Source organism: Pongo abelii, chromosome 13, assembly GCF_028885655.2.
Source record: "Pongo abelii isolate AG06213 chromosome 13, NHGRI_mPonAbe1-v2.0_pri, whole genome shotgun sequence".
In the NCBI taxonomy this organism is placed as follows: domain Eukaryota; kingdom Metazoa; phylum Chordata; class Mammalia; order Primates; family Hominidae; genus Pongo; species Pongo abelii.
In genome coordinates, this window is record NC_071998.2 from 56,554,804 (window position 1) to 56,571,557 (window position 16,754).

At 39.6% G+C, this 16,754-nt stretch overlaps 1 protein-coding gene across 14 annotated transcripts in view; it reads right to left on the reverse strand.

Annotated features, from left to right (window-relative positions):
• Positions 1-2,323: 2,323 nt before the first annotated feature.
• Positions 2,324-16,754, reverse strand: part of SMARCA2 (SWI/SNF related, matrix associated, actin dependent regulator of chromatin, subfamily a, member 2) — a 177,978-nt gene continuing 163,547 nt past the window's right edge. For 10 of the 14 annotated variants that reach the window (XM_024251686.3, XM_054519339.2, XM_054519337.2 and 7 more), the window contains 5 exons: positions 14,223-14,328; positions 13,648-13,749; positions 9,631-9,763; positions 4,497-4,639; positions 2,324-3,187 (listed from right to left, as the gene is read on the reverse strand). In XM_024251686.3, the coding sequence (XP_024107454.1) occupies positions 3,152-3,187; positions 4,497-4,639; positions 9,631-9,763; positions 13,648-13,749; positions 14,223-14,328 (520 nt within the window). In that variant the 3' untranslated portion in view covers positions 2,324-3,151. 14 annotated transcript variants of the gene reach the window in all.

Sequence of the window (16,754 nt, forward strand, 5' to 3'; positions counted from 1 at the left end):
GTAGCAGGGCCCAGCCAAGAAAACTGGGTCTCAGTGGAAAGGCTCACGGGAACTAGAAACTTGAGCCAGGACTTCTCTGTAAGCCCAATTGTGTCAGCAAGTGCCAGGTAAATGGGTGCCTGAAGCTCATCAACAAGATCAGTTCCAGGCCTCACTCACTGAGGGGAGGTGGGGAAGCTCCAAGGAATATGGGGTCTGGAATCAAACAAATGTAACTTCCAAATCCAACTTTTGGTGCACAGCCCTTTACTCTTCAATCTCTTCTTTGCATTATCTTTATTTGTAAAATGGGAACAAGAACTATGCCTTCCTCACATGTTCTTGTAATTGAATAAAATAACGCAATCAGTACACAGCCTGATACTCTTAGATTCCTTCCTCTGTTCCTAAAACACCTTTGACCTTGGAAAGAACTACGCTGATGGGCTCAGCAACTAGAGCTGAACAAGATGGCTGCCACAACGTGGTAAACAGGTCCGCATATGCACATGCTCGGGATGGCCCACCCCATCCTTAGCAGAAGCTTGTGATGGCCTGCCTTCTTGTTAGTGCATGCTCACTCTGCTGCCACCTCAATCATCACCTGGACTGTTTACCACCAGTCCCACCCGAAGGAGAAGAGACTCCTGTTCTCAATGATCATCCCTGACTCTCATTTCCATTATAGCCAAAGAGAATAACACATTCTCCTTGAAGGATTAGAGAACATTCTTCACACGGTAGAAATCCTGAACCATGAGGACAGTGGTTTTGAGGGCGTTAGAAATAGCAATGCTTCTGAAGCCAAGGAGAGATTGCAAAGAGCACAAAAAATATAGAAAATATAGAAATAGAAGCAGGCAAAGATGATTGTTTTCTTTGAACTGATACCAAATCATCTCAGTAAGAGAAACTAATATGGGTATACTGTTTCATGGAGGTCTCCAATCCTATTGCAGTTAGCAAATCCGAGAAACCAACCGAGAAGGGAAACTTCTCCTGAACGCTCAGACTACTGGAAATTAACACACAAGTTGACATTTAGAGAGACAAAGAAGTTTCTCAGAAGGACTGTACTCTGTGTGGATCAAATTTCCTTCAAGATTCACAGCAGTATACGGCATTGGCAAATCCTCATATGTAAAAGCAAGGATCCTGGAGTTCTCCTTAGATCATTCTAAAAAATGAAGTTTTCACCAACCCAGCAGTGTTGAAGGAAAACTCTCCCATTTTGATCCTATCATCACATCACCAGTTTCTTAAGAAAGAATCGGCCGGGCACGGTGGCTTACGCCTGTAATCCCAGCACTTTGGGAGGCGGAGACGGGCAGATCACCAGGTCAGGAGATCGAGACCATCCTGGCTAACGCAGTGAAACCTTGTATCTACTAAAAATACAATAAATTAGCCGGGCATGGTGGCGGGCACCTGTAGTCCCAGCTACTTGGGAGGTTGAGGCAGGAGAGTGGCGTGAAACGGGTGGGGGGGCGGGCAGGCTTGCATTGAGTTGAGATCGTGCCACTGCACTCCAGCCTGGGCAATAGTGTGAGACTCCATCTCAAAAAAAAAAAAAAAAAAAAAGTGCCCATCTTTGTGCTATTTTTTTGAGAACTTTAAAAAAGATATTGAGACAAATGTTACAATCAAACACAAAGTGTGAGCCTTGAAAAGATCCTGGCTAAAACCAAACAAATACAAGATAATGTTAGGACAATTGGGAAAATGTGACTATGGCTTGTTTCTTAGATATCAGGGAACTATTGTTAATTCCTTTTGGTATGATATAGGACTGTGGCTGGCTACGAGATACCATTATTCTTAGGTTTGTGCTGAAATTCTAGGTGCGAAGTATTGTAATGACTGCAACTTATTTTCCAATGGTTTGGTAAAATAAAACAGGGTAGGGATGAAATATTAATCATTGTTGAATCTCAGGTGAAGGGTATATAGGTGTTCACTGAACCAGTCTTTTGATGGAATATTTTTGAAATCTTTCAAAATCAAAAGACATAAACAGCAATACAGATTTTCCAACTAAGAAACAGAATTTAAGGCTGAGCAGGGACTTCATATGGCTTGGCCCATGGCAGCATCTCTTCTGCTGTTTAATAGTCATAGGTGCAACAGGCTTCCCTGGTGACATAGCTGGACCACTTTAAGGAGACTGGCTCTCTCAACCTCTCTCTTTTTTTCCCTATCAAGTGTTCAGTAGCAAGAGCCTGCCCAGCCCTCTGCAGAAAACTGCCACTTCAGGCACAAGGGTTTCAATCCTCTAGAATTCAAAGAAAGAGGCTGTATTTGTCAAGCTAAATTATGTCTTTATTAGGAAAGCACCAACACCACATTCTTCGAAATTACTGGAATTTTATTTGCCTCAGGCTTATGACTTGCAACCAAAGACATTGTGCAAAGAAAGCAAAGATTAAGTACACTTTAGGGAGAAGGAGACGATACACATTGGTAACATAGGAGATCAGGGTGACAAAAGAAGCCATCCAATACACTATATAGATTGCAATATTCAATAGCGCTTTCAACAAAACTTTTTTTTAAATCAAGAGCAAAAAAATTAAGCAATGTTTACAGTAGACATAAATCTTATACAATTCAAAAAGCTTTTGTTCAGATCATAGAGCATAAAATGGAAAAATGTATATGCAGGTGAAATCTAACTACTGTACATTTATCACCTATTAAAGTTGCTTATATGTACCACAGTGTAAAAAAACAATACCGAACAAATAAAAACCTCGAAAATTGCCTGATGAAAAATAAAATAACCAGTGGCTTTTAATGGCTTCTCCTGGTTATCAGTGCTACAAAAGACAAAAATCTTCTCATCTGAACAGGTGATAAAACCAGGCACAATCAAACCGTTACCAAATTAGACCCACCCATAGAAATATACTATCCACCCACATATTTTCCATCAAAAGCTTTTTGTTTCAATCTGAATCTTTGAGGCCCATTTGGTCACAATATGTTACAAAGATTTGTGTATGTGTGTGTTTTTTACACCATGATATCATATGTTTGTCTGGCACTATCCTAGTTTATAGACGATGATGATATAGAAACAACCCAGTGCCTATATGACAAATGAACTCACTGGGTAGAAATGAGACAGGGAAGGAAGGAATTCAGGTCTACCAAGGAAAAAGGTCCGTATTGATCACTCATCATCCGTCCCACTTCCTTCTGACTGTTCCTAAAAGTAAAAATAATAAGATAAAATGAAGTAACATCACATGCAAGAAAAAGAAGATACAACAACAAACCATCAAGAGGCCAGTAAGAAAAAATGACATTTTGGAAACAACCCGCCAAATCTCTTTCCGTGGGAGGACAGAAACACATTAAAGAGGCATCGACAGTCTCTAAGCTGAGAAGTTTTTCTTACTGAAAACCCCAAAGCAAAGCCCACCCTCTAAGCTAGTGTTTGTGCCCTTTCACTTTGGCTTGAAAGGTTTATGGCTAATACTTTCTCTTTTTCAGCCCTAGGTTTTAGAAAATTCATGGGAGAAAAAAAAAAATACCCTGCATTTGACATCTCCTAAAGAAAATACAGTATTTTAAATGTATTTGAAAATGCTTGCATCAAGGGTTAAGGCTGGGGTGAGATCATAATTCTGAAATTTTACCAAAATGATAATGTGTTGAAGGAAAATCAAACTAGGAAAAGGGAAATTTATCTTTCCAGAAAGAAAATAATGTGGGTGCCAGGAAACCATCCTCTGGAAAGTGAATGGATGAAATGAAGGGTATTTCAAAAGGCAAGGTATTAGGAGTTTCTGCCCACTCTTCTGCCTTGCTGCCCAGTCAGGCATAGCACACTAGACTGAGTTATGCTACTTGGGTCCGAATTCCACCTCTGCTACGTGATCTGTAGCAAAACACACATAACCTAACCATTTCCATAACATGTTTTTTGAGAGTGACATCTATCTCATGATGCCGACATCAGTATTTAATATGCTACCACACAGGGAGGTACCTATTACAAGGCCTGGCTCAATAGATGCTCATTGAATTTTTCAAATATTAAAAATAACACCCCTAGGTACTTAAAAAGTCTTTTGAGTTTTTACATGGTCCCTTAAGTAGCAACTCGAGCCAATAACTCTGACGTCATAACAGTTTTTCTCATTCTTCCATCTAATCTACTGCTATGTACCAGGGACCATGCTGGGTGTGATGCATATAAAATATTAACTGGCTATGGGGAAAACCATATTTATAAGAAAGCGTGTGGGAAGATTAAAAAGGGGGAAAGGGGAGCTTGATTTGGTAGTTTTTCATTTTTGAAGACTATTAAAAAAGCAATAAACAGAGCCCCCAATTCTTTGTTCTAAATCATACAGCTCCGTTCACGTCCCTCAATAATGAAATCTCACTAAATCCTGACATTTCCACTCCTGGGTAATAAAGTGAAAAGGCTGAAGGGGCATGGAAATGCAAGAGGCCAGCAAGCAGAGGAGAGGGCGTCTCCGCCTTCAGTCCCAGTCTGCTACACTTACACGTTCATCTTGCTCCTCATCGCTGTCAAAATCGCTCACTACAGGTTTGGCTTTTCCTCGATTTGGCCTTTTCTTGCCTTTTCCTTTGTCCCGGCCTTTCTCATCTTTTTTATTGAGCTTAATTTTCACCTTGACTGATTTTGCTAAAACCAAAGCAAATGAAATAGACACCAATGAGTAATCACAAGGAGATCTTTGTATAGGTGAATAAGACTATCACCAACCTACAGACAACACAAACATCCCAGAGTGCCCAGAACATTCCCGGTTTATGCCTGTTCTGTGTGGTTCTGTCTAGTTAGCGACCCCTTTCACTTGCCAACCTGTCTCCATTTGGAAGATAAATGATATAGTCACGCTAAACAGGCAACAAGAGGGACCAAGGTCTCAAGGAGGACAGCGGGGCTGAATCCTTTACCTGTCTCCCAATGGCTGACCAAGGATAATGAGGGGAAGTGTTTCCTACTTGTGGAGGTGTTGGGCAATCATTTAATGAACTTTTACATTAAAAATATAAATAAATGTAAAGAGTTTAAAGGCCAATAATTTTACTATGTAGATAACTTCATTGACTTAAAAAGAAAATTCAAATAGTTCAATAATATTTTTAACATAAAGGTACAAAACGGAAAGTAAAAAGAAAACACTTTTGAATGCTTCCTTTCCCCCATTCCTAGTCTCTCTCCCTATAATTCTCTTTCTGGTAATTATTTCCAGGAAAAAAAATGTTTATGTCCATACCTGCAAGTACATCCATTTCTCTGTGTGTGTGTATGTGTGTGTGTGTAATTCTACATATTCTATTAAAGTCTCTCTATAGAATATAAAGGATTCAAGTAAGTATATATACACACATACATACTTGAATTCTTTATATAGTTATCCCAAAGGGATCTTTATACCTGTCCATATTCTACACTTGGCTGTTTACTCACATATGTGGGATATTTATAGGTAAAGCCTCATACATACCTGCCTAATTCTTTTAAATACCTGAAAATTTTCCATCGTATGGTATACTATAATTTATTTAATCAGTCTCATATGATGAGGGCTGAAGTTTCCTGCTTTTTTTGCTAGTATAAACAAAGCTGCTGTGAACCTATTTCAATGTATCTTGGCAGAATTTGAGGGAGGTATGGTGGACATGTCCATATGGTAAATTTCTAACAGTGCTCTGTCAGATTAGCCTTCAGAAAGTTCCACCTTCACAGGACTATTCTGGGGATACCAATGGAAACACTTGGAAGAGTTCAAGGTACAATATCACAAATATAGGTACATATCCCAAGGAACAAAGACAATCTGCTCCATGGTAGCTATTTGGGATAGGTATCCATAGAATACCATTTTTGGTATTTGATGATGAAGGCACTGAAAATGTGGGTCTCTCATTCAAGCCAGCTTTGCTAGACTACCATGTTTGGTGGGTCTCAAGGCATCTAGAAATAGATGTTGTCATACAGGGAATCCTAGCTCCAGAAGGAATCTTAGAGACGAGGGTGTTTCAGACTTCTTTTGTGAAGTAGAGGGACCCACAAAATATTTCCAAAACTAAAATCTCCCACAGAAACATAAGCTAACAGAAGAGATGAGAGCTGTGCTGTTTTGAACTCAAGTGTGGTGGTAGCATTTGCCTTTCCTCCATCCCAAATCCTAGTACACAAAATAGTACTCCTAGCCAAGGCTTCTATCTATTATACCCACTGTCTGCTGCTTAACAAGCTATGAGGTGGGGCCCTTTGCTTTGGGTAGAGTAACTTAGGGCAAGAAGAAGAGACTGGAGATGAAAAGGCTTACCTACTAATGAAAACGGAAAGATGTAGGACGTCTAAAGAAATAGATGCCAGAAGCCAGTCATAATGGACATTTCTAAACAGTGTGGAAAGACAAAGTGAAATATGTCCATTTATACAGGTGTGGGCTCTCCCTGACACAGGAGTATGGGAAATGAATGGGCAGAAGACAGGCAATAGGGTTAAGAAAATGTATCCTTGAGAGCATAATCTAAATGTGCCTTCGAGTGGGGCGCACTCTAATGCTGTCAGACATGCGTCAGTGGATATGATATGTCTCTCCAAAAAACCCACCTGACAGACTATGGACAAGCAGGCTAATAAACTGGACCATTAGGTGAGCCCTATAAACAGCTTCCTAAGGTTTTATGATACAACCATATGCACCTATGAAAAGTTCTAGCTACCAAGTGTGGTGGGCAGAATATCATCTCCTCACAAGATGTCCATATCCTAATCCCAGAACCTCTGAATATGTTATATTACGTGGCAAAAGGGATTATAGATTGTTAACTGCCTGACCTTGAGATGGGGAAATTATAGTGGATTATCCAGGTGGGCCCGATCTAATCATCTGCATCCTTAAAAGTGGAAGAGGAAGAGGCAAAAGAGAGATTCATGGAGACACAACATGAGAAGGACTGTACCTGTCACTGCTGGCTTTAAAGTTGCAGCAAGGGGTAGGGGTGGGGAGGCAATGAGCCAAAGAATACTGTTGGGAACAGCCTTCCACTGGCAGCCAGCAAGAAAGTGGGAACTTTGTTTCTACAAACACAAGAAATTGAACTCTGCTAAGAACCAGGATGAACAAGGAAATGGGATAGAAAGGAACGCAGGCTGCTGACACATTGATCTTAGTCCAGGGGGACTCATGATGAATCTGTGACCCACAAGAGGTAATAAGTTTGTGTTGTATTAAAGTCACTAAGTTTGTGGTAATTTGTTATAGCAGCAATAGAAAATTAATATACCAAGGCTTGAGAAATTAAACTAAATTGATAGATGGGGTTAAGAGGGCAGCTCTTGGAAAACAGATTAGAAATCTGGCTCTAAAATAATGAAATATATAGCTAAAATAGATGATGCAGATGTATTCAAATGCTACAACAAAGGAATAACTACATGAATTTGGGAAAGTTTAAATTCATAACAAATAAAAGGCAGAATCACTAACTAGAATATAGATAATAGAAAATGATGCTGGGAAAGAGTCACTTATGTATGTTGAGGGCAAGAATGGAAACTCCATTCTCTGTGGCAATGTGTATGCATCACATATATTTTACATCTTTTCAATAATCTATGGGTAAAATGCTCAGGACAGCATTATTGGGAAACAGCCTGATTAACAGAGTATAATTAACATGTTTTAGTACATTCACATTCATTAATGAATGTTAATATATATTATACATATTAATATATGTTGCTGTAGAAAAACCCTCATTGCCATGGAAAGTGTTCATAGTAAGTACAAAAATCATTATATTTTCCAAGTCATCTGTATTAATATGTAATTAGAAACCTAATAATTTTTTAAAAGCATGTCTATACTTTTAATATATTTTAAAAGGTAAAAAAACGTGTAATTCTATGTCTCTACATACATATAATATTTTGAGACGTTACCTTCTTTTTTTCTATACATAAATTTGTTTATGAAAACATAGCACACTGTTTTGTGGCATGATTTTTGTACTTATGAATATATTGATCAGGCTGGTCTCAAACTGGTGACTTCAAGTGATCCAGCCAGTGCTAGGATTACAGGCGTGAGCCACCGGGCTCGGCTTATACTGTAAAACACAGCAGACCATAACTACTAGGTTTTATTACTTTGAGAGGTATAGGGTGAAGACACACATAGGAAAGAAGAAATTTTATGTTTTAAAATATTTATTTTAATTTTTTTTTTAGACAGGGTTTTGTTCTGTTGCCCAGGCTGGAGGGCAGCGGTGTGATCATAGCTCACTGCAGCCTTAAACACCTAGACTAAGCAATCCTCCTGCCTCAGCTTCCTGAGTAGCTGGGACTATAGACACATGCCACCACACTTGGCTATTTCTTTTTACAAAAATTTTTGTAGAGATAGGGTCTTGCTATGTTATCCAGGCTGGTCTTGAACTCCTAGCCTCAAGCTATCCTTCTGCCTCAGCCTCCCAGAGTGTTCGGATTATAGTTGTGAGCCAACATGCCCCACTAAGAAGAAATTTTCAACTTCTGACAGCACCCTTAACCTTTGGAATATTTGGGTTATCAGTCAGGGCTGGAACTAGGGTAAAACAATGGAGGCACTCACCTTGGGTGTAAAATTTAAGGGGGCACCAAAACCCAGTCATCAACTAATATCCTAAAAGGTAATATTTTAAAAACCCAAATTAATGCCCCCCAAATCCATGATAAACAAAATATCAACATTTTAAATAAAGACAGTACCCTGTCATCACCCCTCTTCCCCTGACAAAAAAAAAAAAAAATCTATGCAAAATTCACAGTTCCAACTCAGTTTGACAATTATTTTCTAAAGCTGTGATTCTCAAAGTGTAGTCCTTGGCCCAACATCATCAGTTCCCCCTGGGAATTTGCCAGAAATATGGATTCTCAGGCCCCACAACAGGCTACTGGATCAAACACTGGCATATTCTTCAAGCCCTCCAGGTTTGAGAACCACTGTGGTAAAGAATAGAAGATAGGTGGCATTAACAGTAGTGTTGTAGAAAATGTGTAGTAGGCTAATATTCAAAGGCAACATTCAGAAAGTGTTTGCAGGTCAGGTGTGGCAGCTTGTGCCTGTAATCCCAGCACTTTGGGAGGCCGAGGTGGGTGGATCACGTGAGGCCAGGAGTTTGAGACCGGCCTTGACAACATGGTGACACCCCATCTCTACTAAAAATATAAAAATTAGCCGGGCATGGTGGCACATGCCTGTAATTCCAGCTACTCGGGAGGCTGAGGCAGGTGAATCACTTGAACCTGGGAGGCGGAGGTTGCAGTGAGCTAAGATCATGCCACTGCATTCCAGCCTGGGTGACAGAGTGAGACCCTGTCTCAAAAATAAATAAATAAAAGAAATAAAACAGTGTTTGCTATGAGCCCGGCCTATGCTAAACATTTTACATGCTTGGAGGTCATTTTTATGACCTCAGTTTTATAGATGAGAAAACTGAGCATGAGCAGGGATAAGTACATGGCCACCAGTTGCCCAGCAAGGACAAAGTGGACTAAGGGCTCCAATCCATATTTGCCCCACTCTAAAGTCTCTTCTGTGAACATCTGTGGAGACAGCTATGCAGGTGAGGAGGGGCAAAGATGTAGAGGACCCAAATGTCTGGGCTTACCCTCGGACTCTGACTCTTCTTCATCTTCCTCTTCCTCCTCTTCATTGCTTTCATCCTCACTCTCTTCCTCTTTGGCAATTTTCTGCCGGGCACTCTTAAACACTGACTGTAAGACGATGGAGTCTTCATAGATCTAAATGGTCAAAGGGGCATCTGTTAAAACTGCAAGCTGAGGGCCTAAGATTTACCATGGCAGTGAACTCTTCCTTATGCAACACACCAGCTTAATTTACATGAATTTTAGTAGAAATGTCACCGTTAGCTTTTATGCCCACATGAAAACCCAATAGCAAAACGCCAAGCCCAAATACAGACATACACATTCATACAGAAAGTCCAAATGCAGTTGAAATTATTTCAAAGTACATGGATGCTTGGAGGAGAATAGTAGATAAAATATCCTCATATTGGACCACAAAAATGGTATTTTTATGGACAACAAAAATGGTATTTTTAAAAACCACATTTCTTACTTGAATTGTTCTACCAAATGCTGTAGTAAGACTGTGGGGTAAAACAATCTTCTTTAAAATGCAGTGCCCCTAGCAAGTGGGGGCTATTCCTTATTACTGAGTTTATCAGTAGCAGCCAATACTTATCCAATCAACACTTTATTTTTAATGGATACACATGTCTGAGCATGGCCCTGGGTAGGTGCTGAAAGATATAAGTTCAAAAATGGTCCTTTTCCTCAAAAAATTGAAAATAGAACTACTATATGATCCAGCAGCCCCACTTCTGGGTATATAAAGAATCACAAGAGGCATCTTGAAAAGACATTGGCACACCCATGTTCCTAGCAGCATTATTCACAATAGCCAAGAGGTGGAAGCAACCCAAGGGTCCATCGACGAATGAGTGGATAAGCAAGTGTGGTCTATACATTTAATGGAATATTATTCAGTCTTAAAAAGGAAGGAAATCCTGTAACATGGATTAAACTGGAGGATATTATGCTAAGTCCATAAGTGCATAAGCCAGTCACAAAAAGACAAGTACTCTGATTCTACTTATATGAAGTATGTAAAATAGACAAATTCATAGAAACAGAAAGTGCCATGGTGGTTGCCAGGGGCTGGGGGAAGGAGGAGATGAGAGTTATTAATAGGCACACAGTTTCAGAGTTGCAAGATAAAAAAGTTCTAAAGATCTGTTGCTCATCAATGAGAATATACTTAACACTACTGAACTGTATACTGAAAAATTATGATAAATTTTGTTATGTCTCTTTATCACAATGTTTTAAAAACTTAAAGGAAAACAAAACAACCCCTGCTCTTTAGGAACATATTCCTTTTATTGTAAAGAAGACCTACTTGTTCAAAAAAGTGACTGGGCAAATTGTGGTATGCATCAAATGAACAATATAGGCAGTGAGTATGAGTATGACAGAACAAAGGACCCGTGAGAGAGAGAGAGAGGATAGGACCATCAGGGCAGAATTTGCCAGAGACATCAGAGTTGAGCTGGATCTTAAAGGTGAGAAGAATTCCTTCAGCAGTGAGAAATGAGGGGCTTTTTAGAAAAGGAAAACAAATGAGGAGGCAAGAATAAAAGAGATGCATCTGGGATTGTATTAATGTCAATTTTCTGCTTAAGATATTGTCCTGAGCCAGGTGTGGTACTCACGCCTGTAATCCTAGCACTTAAGGAGGCTGAGGTAGGTAGGTCACGAGGTCAGGAGTTCGAGACCAGCCTGGCCAACATGGTGAAACCCTGTCTCTACTAAAAAAATATATAAAAATTAGCCGGGCATGGTGGTGCATGCCTTAATCCCAGCTACTTGGGAGGCTGAGGCAGAAGAATCGCTTGAACCCAGGAGGCAGAGGTTGCAGCGAGCAGAGATGGCACCATTGCATTCCAGCCTGGGCAACAGAGTGAGACTCCATCTCCAAAAAAAAAAAAAAGATATTATCCTATGTTTTGCAAGATCTTTCCATCTTGAGAAGTAAAAGGTATACAGAATCTCTCTATATTATATCTTACAACTGCATGTGAGTCTAGAATGATCTTAAAGAGGAAAAGAAATGTAACTGGGGAAGCAGGTGATCATGGTATCAATCTGAATGGACTATAGGCTATTTAGGTTGAGGGGTAGCAGATGAAGCTAAAGACTTACGTTAGACTTCAGCAAGCAGTCTACAGAGATGAAATTCATTCTAGACAGTACAGGGGAACCTCAAAGCTTGGGAAGAGAGGCAGTAAATGAACAGGATAGGAAGGTGGCTAGAGAAAGACAAACTAGGGTCCAGATGGCCCGGGGGAGAAACCAGTCAAGAGGCCACTTAACACCTCATTTCAGTTGTGAGACAGTGAGAGTGAAAACAGATAGGAAGGTTGTAGAAAAAAGGACTGGATGTATATCATAATAATGCCATATTGACATAAAGAATCCAAATATCTATCCAGAGACTAAAACAAACTGTCATTCACAAAACCTTCTTTGTTGATTCGTCTACTTTCTATGTCCTGGCTTCGAGCTTAACTTTTTCCTTTTAGAGTGTCTTGAGTAACAGAAGGCTTGCTTTCAAGACCTCCTGTTTTGGCCAAGATACTACTACTATTAACTTGGAAATGTTTAAGTCTGTTCAAGGCACATTCTGAAGATTTCTATATTCTCCTGTTTGATGACTGAAATTGATGTGCAGGCACAAGGGTATGATCAGGAAACAGGCTTAAGGAATTTAAAGGTGGTTTGACACTGCATTGGTTGAGGGGTACATCTTTGTCTTTTTCTTCTTCATGGGTCTGAAGGCATCAGGCCAGAAATACAGACAGAAAAAAAATCCTACATAAGGTGACAGTAATTGAGGTGTAATTAAAATAAAAGTGCCCTCTCCTTGGTTATTTTAATAAATTCAGTTCATTTATATACTCTTAGACTTGTTGACTGTGGAGAAGGGGAGTAAAGAGAATTGCAATTGGGCTGATAAAAAGGATTAAAAAGCAATTAGAGGCAGTGTTTATTTTTTTCCTAGAGTTTGTTTTGTCTTATATTCTAGTAGTTTCAGCTCCTGATGCAAGAGTACAATCAGAAAAATAAAGGTAAATATAATCAAATATACAATCTCCTAAAAAGCAAAAATGGTACTGCCAGCCTTTCAGCATTACCTTCAATGATTTACTTGAATCCCTCCTCTAATTAGAATATAAGCTTTGAGGCCTGGCACAGTGGTGCACACCTGTAATCCCAGCACTTTGGGAGGCCGAGGTGGGCAGATCACCTGAGGTCAGGAGTTCAAGACGAGCCCGGCCAACATGGTGAAACCCCGTCTCTACTAAATATGCAAAAATTTGCCTGGCATGGTGGCACATGCCTGTAATCCCAGCTACTCAGCAGGCTAAGACAGGAGAATCCCTTGAACTGGGGAGGTGGAAGTTGCCGTGAGCCGAGATCATGCCACTGCACTCCAGCCTGGGCGAGACTCCATCTCGAAAAAAAGAATATATGCTTTGAGGCTGGGTGCAGTGGCTCACGTCCGTAATCCCAACACTTTGGGAGGCCGAGGCAGGCAGATCACCTGAGGTCAGGAGTTCAAGACCAGCCTGGCCAACATGGTGAAACTCCATCTGTACTAAAAATACAAAAATCAGCCAGGCATGGTGGTGGGTGCCTGTAATCCCAGGTACTTGGGAGGCTGAGAGCAGAAGAATGGCTTGAACCTGGGAGGCGGAGGTTGCCATGAGCCGAGAAGGCACCAATGCACTGCAGCCTGGGAGACAGAGTGAAATTCTGCCTCAAAAAATGAAAAAAACAACAACAACAAAAACAACAAAAAAAAGCAATATAGGCTTTGAAAAGAAGTGTGAGTAGGTGCTAGCACAGCTGTGATACAAAGGTAATTTGAAGATGCCAAAGCCTCTATTTTCTTACACAGGTAGCAAGGAACATAGGTTTTTAGTTATTTTTCTTCTGCCAGTAGCAATGATTCAAAAGGTAAGAAAATGAAATATTTTACTTAAAAAGAACAATGGGCACATTTACAGTTAAGAACTTTTAGACAACTTAAGACAGACCTGGGATCCCTCCAGGTTGAACGTCTGAGCGTTGTGACAGAGAAGCATGACATCCTTCTCCAGGTCGCCCAGGCTCCGATACTTATGATTACGAATCCTTTCCTAATGGAAATTTTGGAGAAAATTGAGAAAAAAAGAGGGAGAGGAAAATTCAGCGATCATTACTTAGTTAACAAAGCCTGATTTTCCCTTTGTCTTCACAGCATAAAGCCCTGCCAGGGATGTGGGACTGCACAACCCCAGGGGGCGCCATTCACCAAGTCCACCCTCCCACTCCCAGTGTCATTCCTTTTGCCAAGGAGGAGCACATGATGGGAAATGAGAAGAGCAATAATGTGGGCAGTGGGAGCAGGGAGCCTGAAAGCTCTTCAATAAAATGCAATATAACATGAGCTCTCAATGTGATTAAGTAACACTCACGGAAAAGCACAAGGACATCCAGGACATACCAACCTTTCCTGTGGGGAGCCCTGGGTGGGCATCAGTGGCAGTCAGCTCCAACTACAACCATTTCAATGACTTTACACTGCTCCTTTATTTACTTGAAGAATAAAGTTGGTAAACAAAATATCTACCTTTATTTTTTTGAAATCCACTGGCTTCCTAATTAATTCATAGTATTCTGGTAATTCTTTCCTTGAAGGTAACTGAATGAAGACTTCACTGAGCTGTCGCCCTGAACTGTAGGATGGGTGAAACAAACAAAAACAAGCCACATCAAACACTACTGAGGAAAGGTTTTATTTTTATTTCAGAAAATGTCAACAAAGTAAATTATATTCCATGCATAGAGATATGGAGCTTTTTAAGTCAGGAAAAATCCCACAACTCTACTGGAGATTAATGTCCCTTGTGCTAATTTCAAAATCACAGTAAAATACAATGTGGTCCCCACTTCTATCACACATACGATATGGGAAATACACTGTGGATTTCCCTTTCAGAGCAAATATATCTCTTTATTTTGATAGAAATATTTAAAATATCTTTGTTAGCTAAAAATTTCATTTTTGAATGAATTGGTAAATATATATGTATATATACACATATATACATACACATATATGTATATATACACATATATACATACGCATATATGTATATACATACATATATTAAAAATATATATATATTTAAACATTTTATTTCCATACTCCTTTGTTTTCAAATTCACATTGTATTTAGAAAGTAACTCAAAATAATATGTTAGAATATACTCTGGAAACTCAAGTGAAAAGCCTTCATACGTACCTACTGGCTGACCATCTTCTTGGTCTTATTCCTTTTAGGGTATTTTACATACTGTAAACCACACATACCTTTATTATTACTTGCCAGAGAAACCCCTTCATCTTGCCTAACTGCCCTTCTGTGTGTGTAGAGCAATTTGGGTGAAAGAAGAACATGTTTCACAAGTGTAAGTGTGGATGCTTCACATTTCTGGGATTAGTGCTGTACCCTCCCCCAAATTCATGGTAGGTTTATTTGAAAGCAGGTTTAATAGCAGCAAATGCTTAGCATTTTTGTAATTTTCAAACACAGGCTACAAAGCAATATGAGCTTTTAACATCACTTACTGTTGGAAGCAGACGTGGTTAAAGGCACAAAGAAATTCACAATTTAGGTTCAAGATCCTAATATCTGATTTGGTCTACTCAGATCAATAACAGCTTGTGGTATGTGATAGTCATTTTTCACAAAAATCTCACTCCCCTTATGATGCCATCTCTACTTCCTTTGTGAAGCCAGAAATATAAAAAAAAATCATAAATCGCTGCCATACAAATTTCAGAAGGTGATTCTAGGAGCTTGTGAGAATACTAGAAGGCAGTGGCAAAGCATGAGTGACAATATGCTGTTTTAATCCACAGTCCCAGTTGTATAATTAAAAAGTAATCATAATGACAGTTATCATAAAAAAGGCATGCGCAGTAACTCAAACAGTTGCTTAGCAACCAGTGGAAAAAATGCTGAAGTGCAAAGGGGCCTGCATAAATTAACCAAAAATCCTCTGTCAAAGAGATGGGCTAGTTTTTCTGCTACACTAGGTCACCGTTTTTATTTTTTTAATGCACATATGGGCCTCATAAATACGAAAATCAGGGGTGAACACAAGAGGTTTAAGAGACTGCATTTTAGTCAGGAATTGGATTTTTGGATCACTGTAGCAAGAACCTAGGTGTTCTCTCACCCTCTCAACCACCCCTACCCCTCACATCTCTTCGAGAAATGCGTTCGTACTTCTCTAACTTATGCCACATAGTATATGATAAGAACTATTTTATTTACCATCACCTTCAACACAGGGCCACAATTTCTGGTCTGTTGTTTTTCTACCATTCTGAGATTTATACACCCAAACATTTTATCTGTTTGAAAAGGTGCCTATGAAATGCAATGAGAGTAATTTGTAGAGAGCAACTTGTTTAAAATTAGCATTCTTTATAACCTAGCAGCAACCCAAAAGTCAGACCTCTTTGTAATCGTGGATTTAACACCTGACCCTCCCTCAATGACACATCTTCATGGTGTCATCTTCTACATTGCCAACAGATGGTGTCATTTTTCTATTGATGGATTACAGGCACATCTCTGTACACCTGTGATGGACATACTCTTAATTCCAACTGTGCTACTGGTAAAATAAGAAATAAGCAGTTTGTGACCAATAGTGCAACAAAGCTCCAAGGCATAAGGCTAAAACCATCTAGGTATGACATCTCTGTCTTCAGTAAGACCCTAAAAATTCTAAACCCCATAAGGAGACAAGTCCAGAGTTCTCTATGCTCATAAAGAAGACAGCTGAATGCTCTGAGACTTGGGGCCAATACTGTAAAATGAGAAATAAACACATTTATTCTGTTTAAAAAATAAAGGCTCACCGGACTTAATATACCTATCCCACTTTCTTTTTTCCTCTCCTAAGAATAAAGGACAAAGGCAAAAGGAGGACCCGGAAGTTATCTATGGAAGACTTCTTGGGATATGTTGTTTCCATCATCATTGAAATATCTCAGAGTCTGGCTTCCAAAGCTCTCCAGGATATGTCCTCATTCTCTAAAATCCCAACTGGTACCACCAACACACTTCTCTTCTAGTCAGGAGAG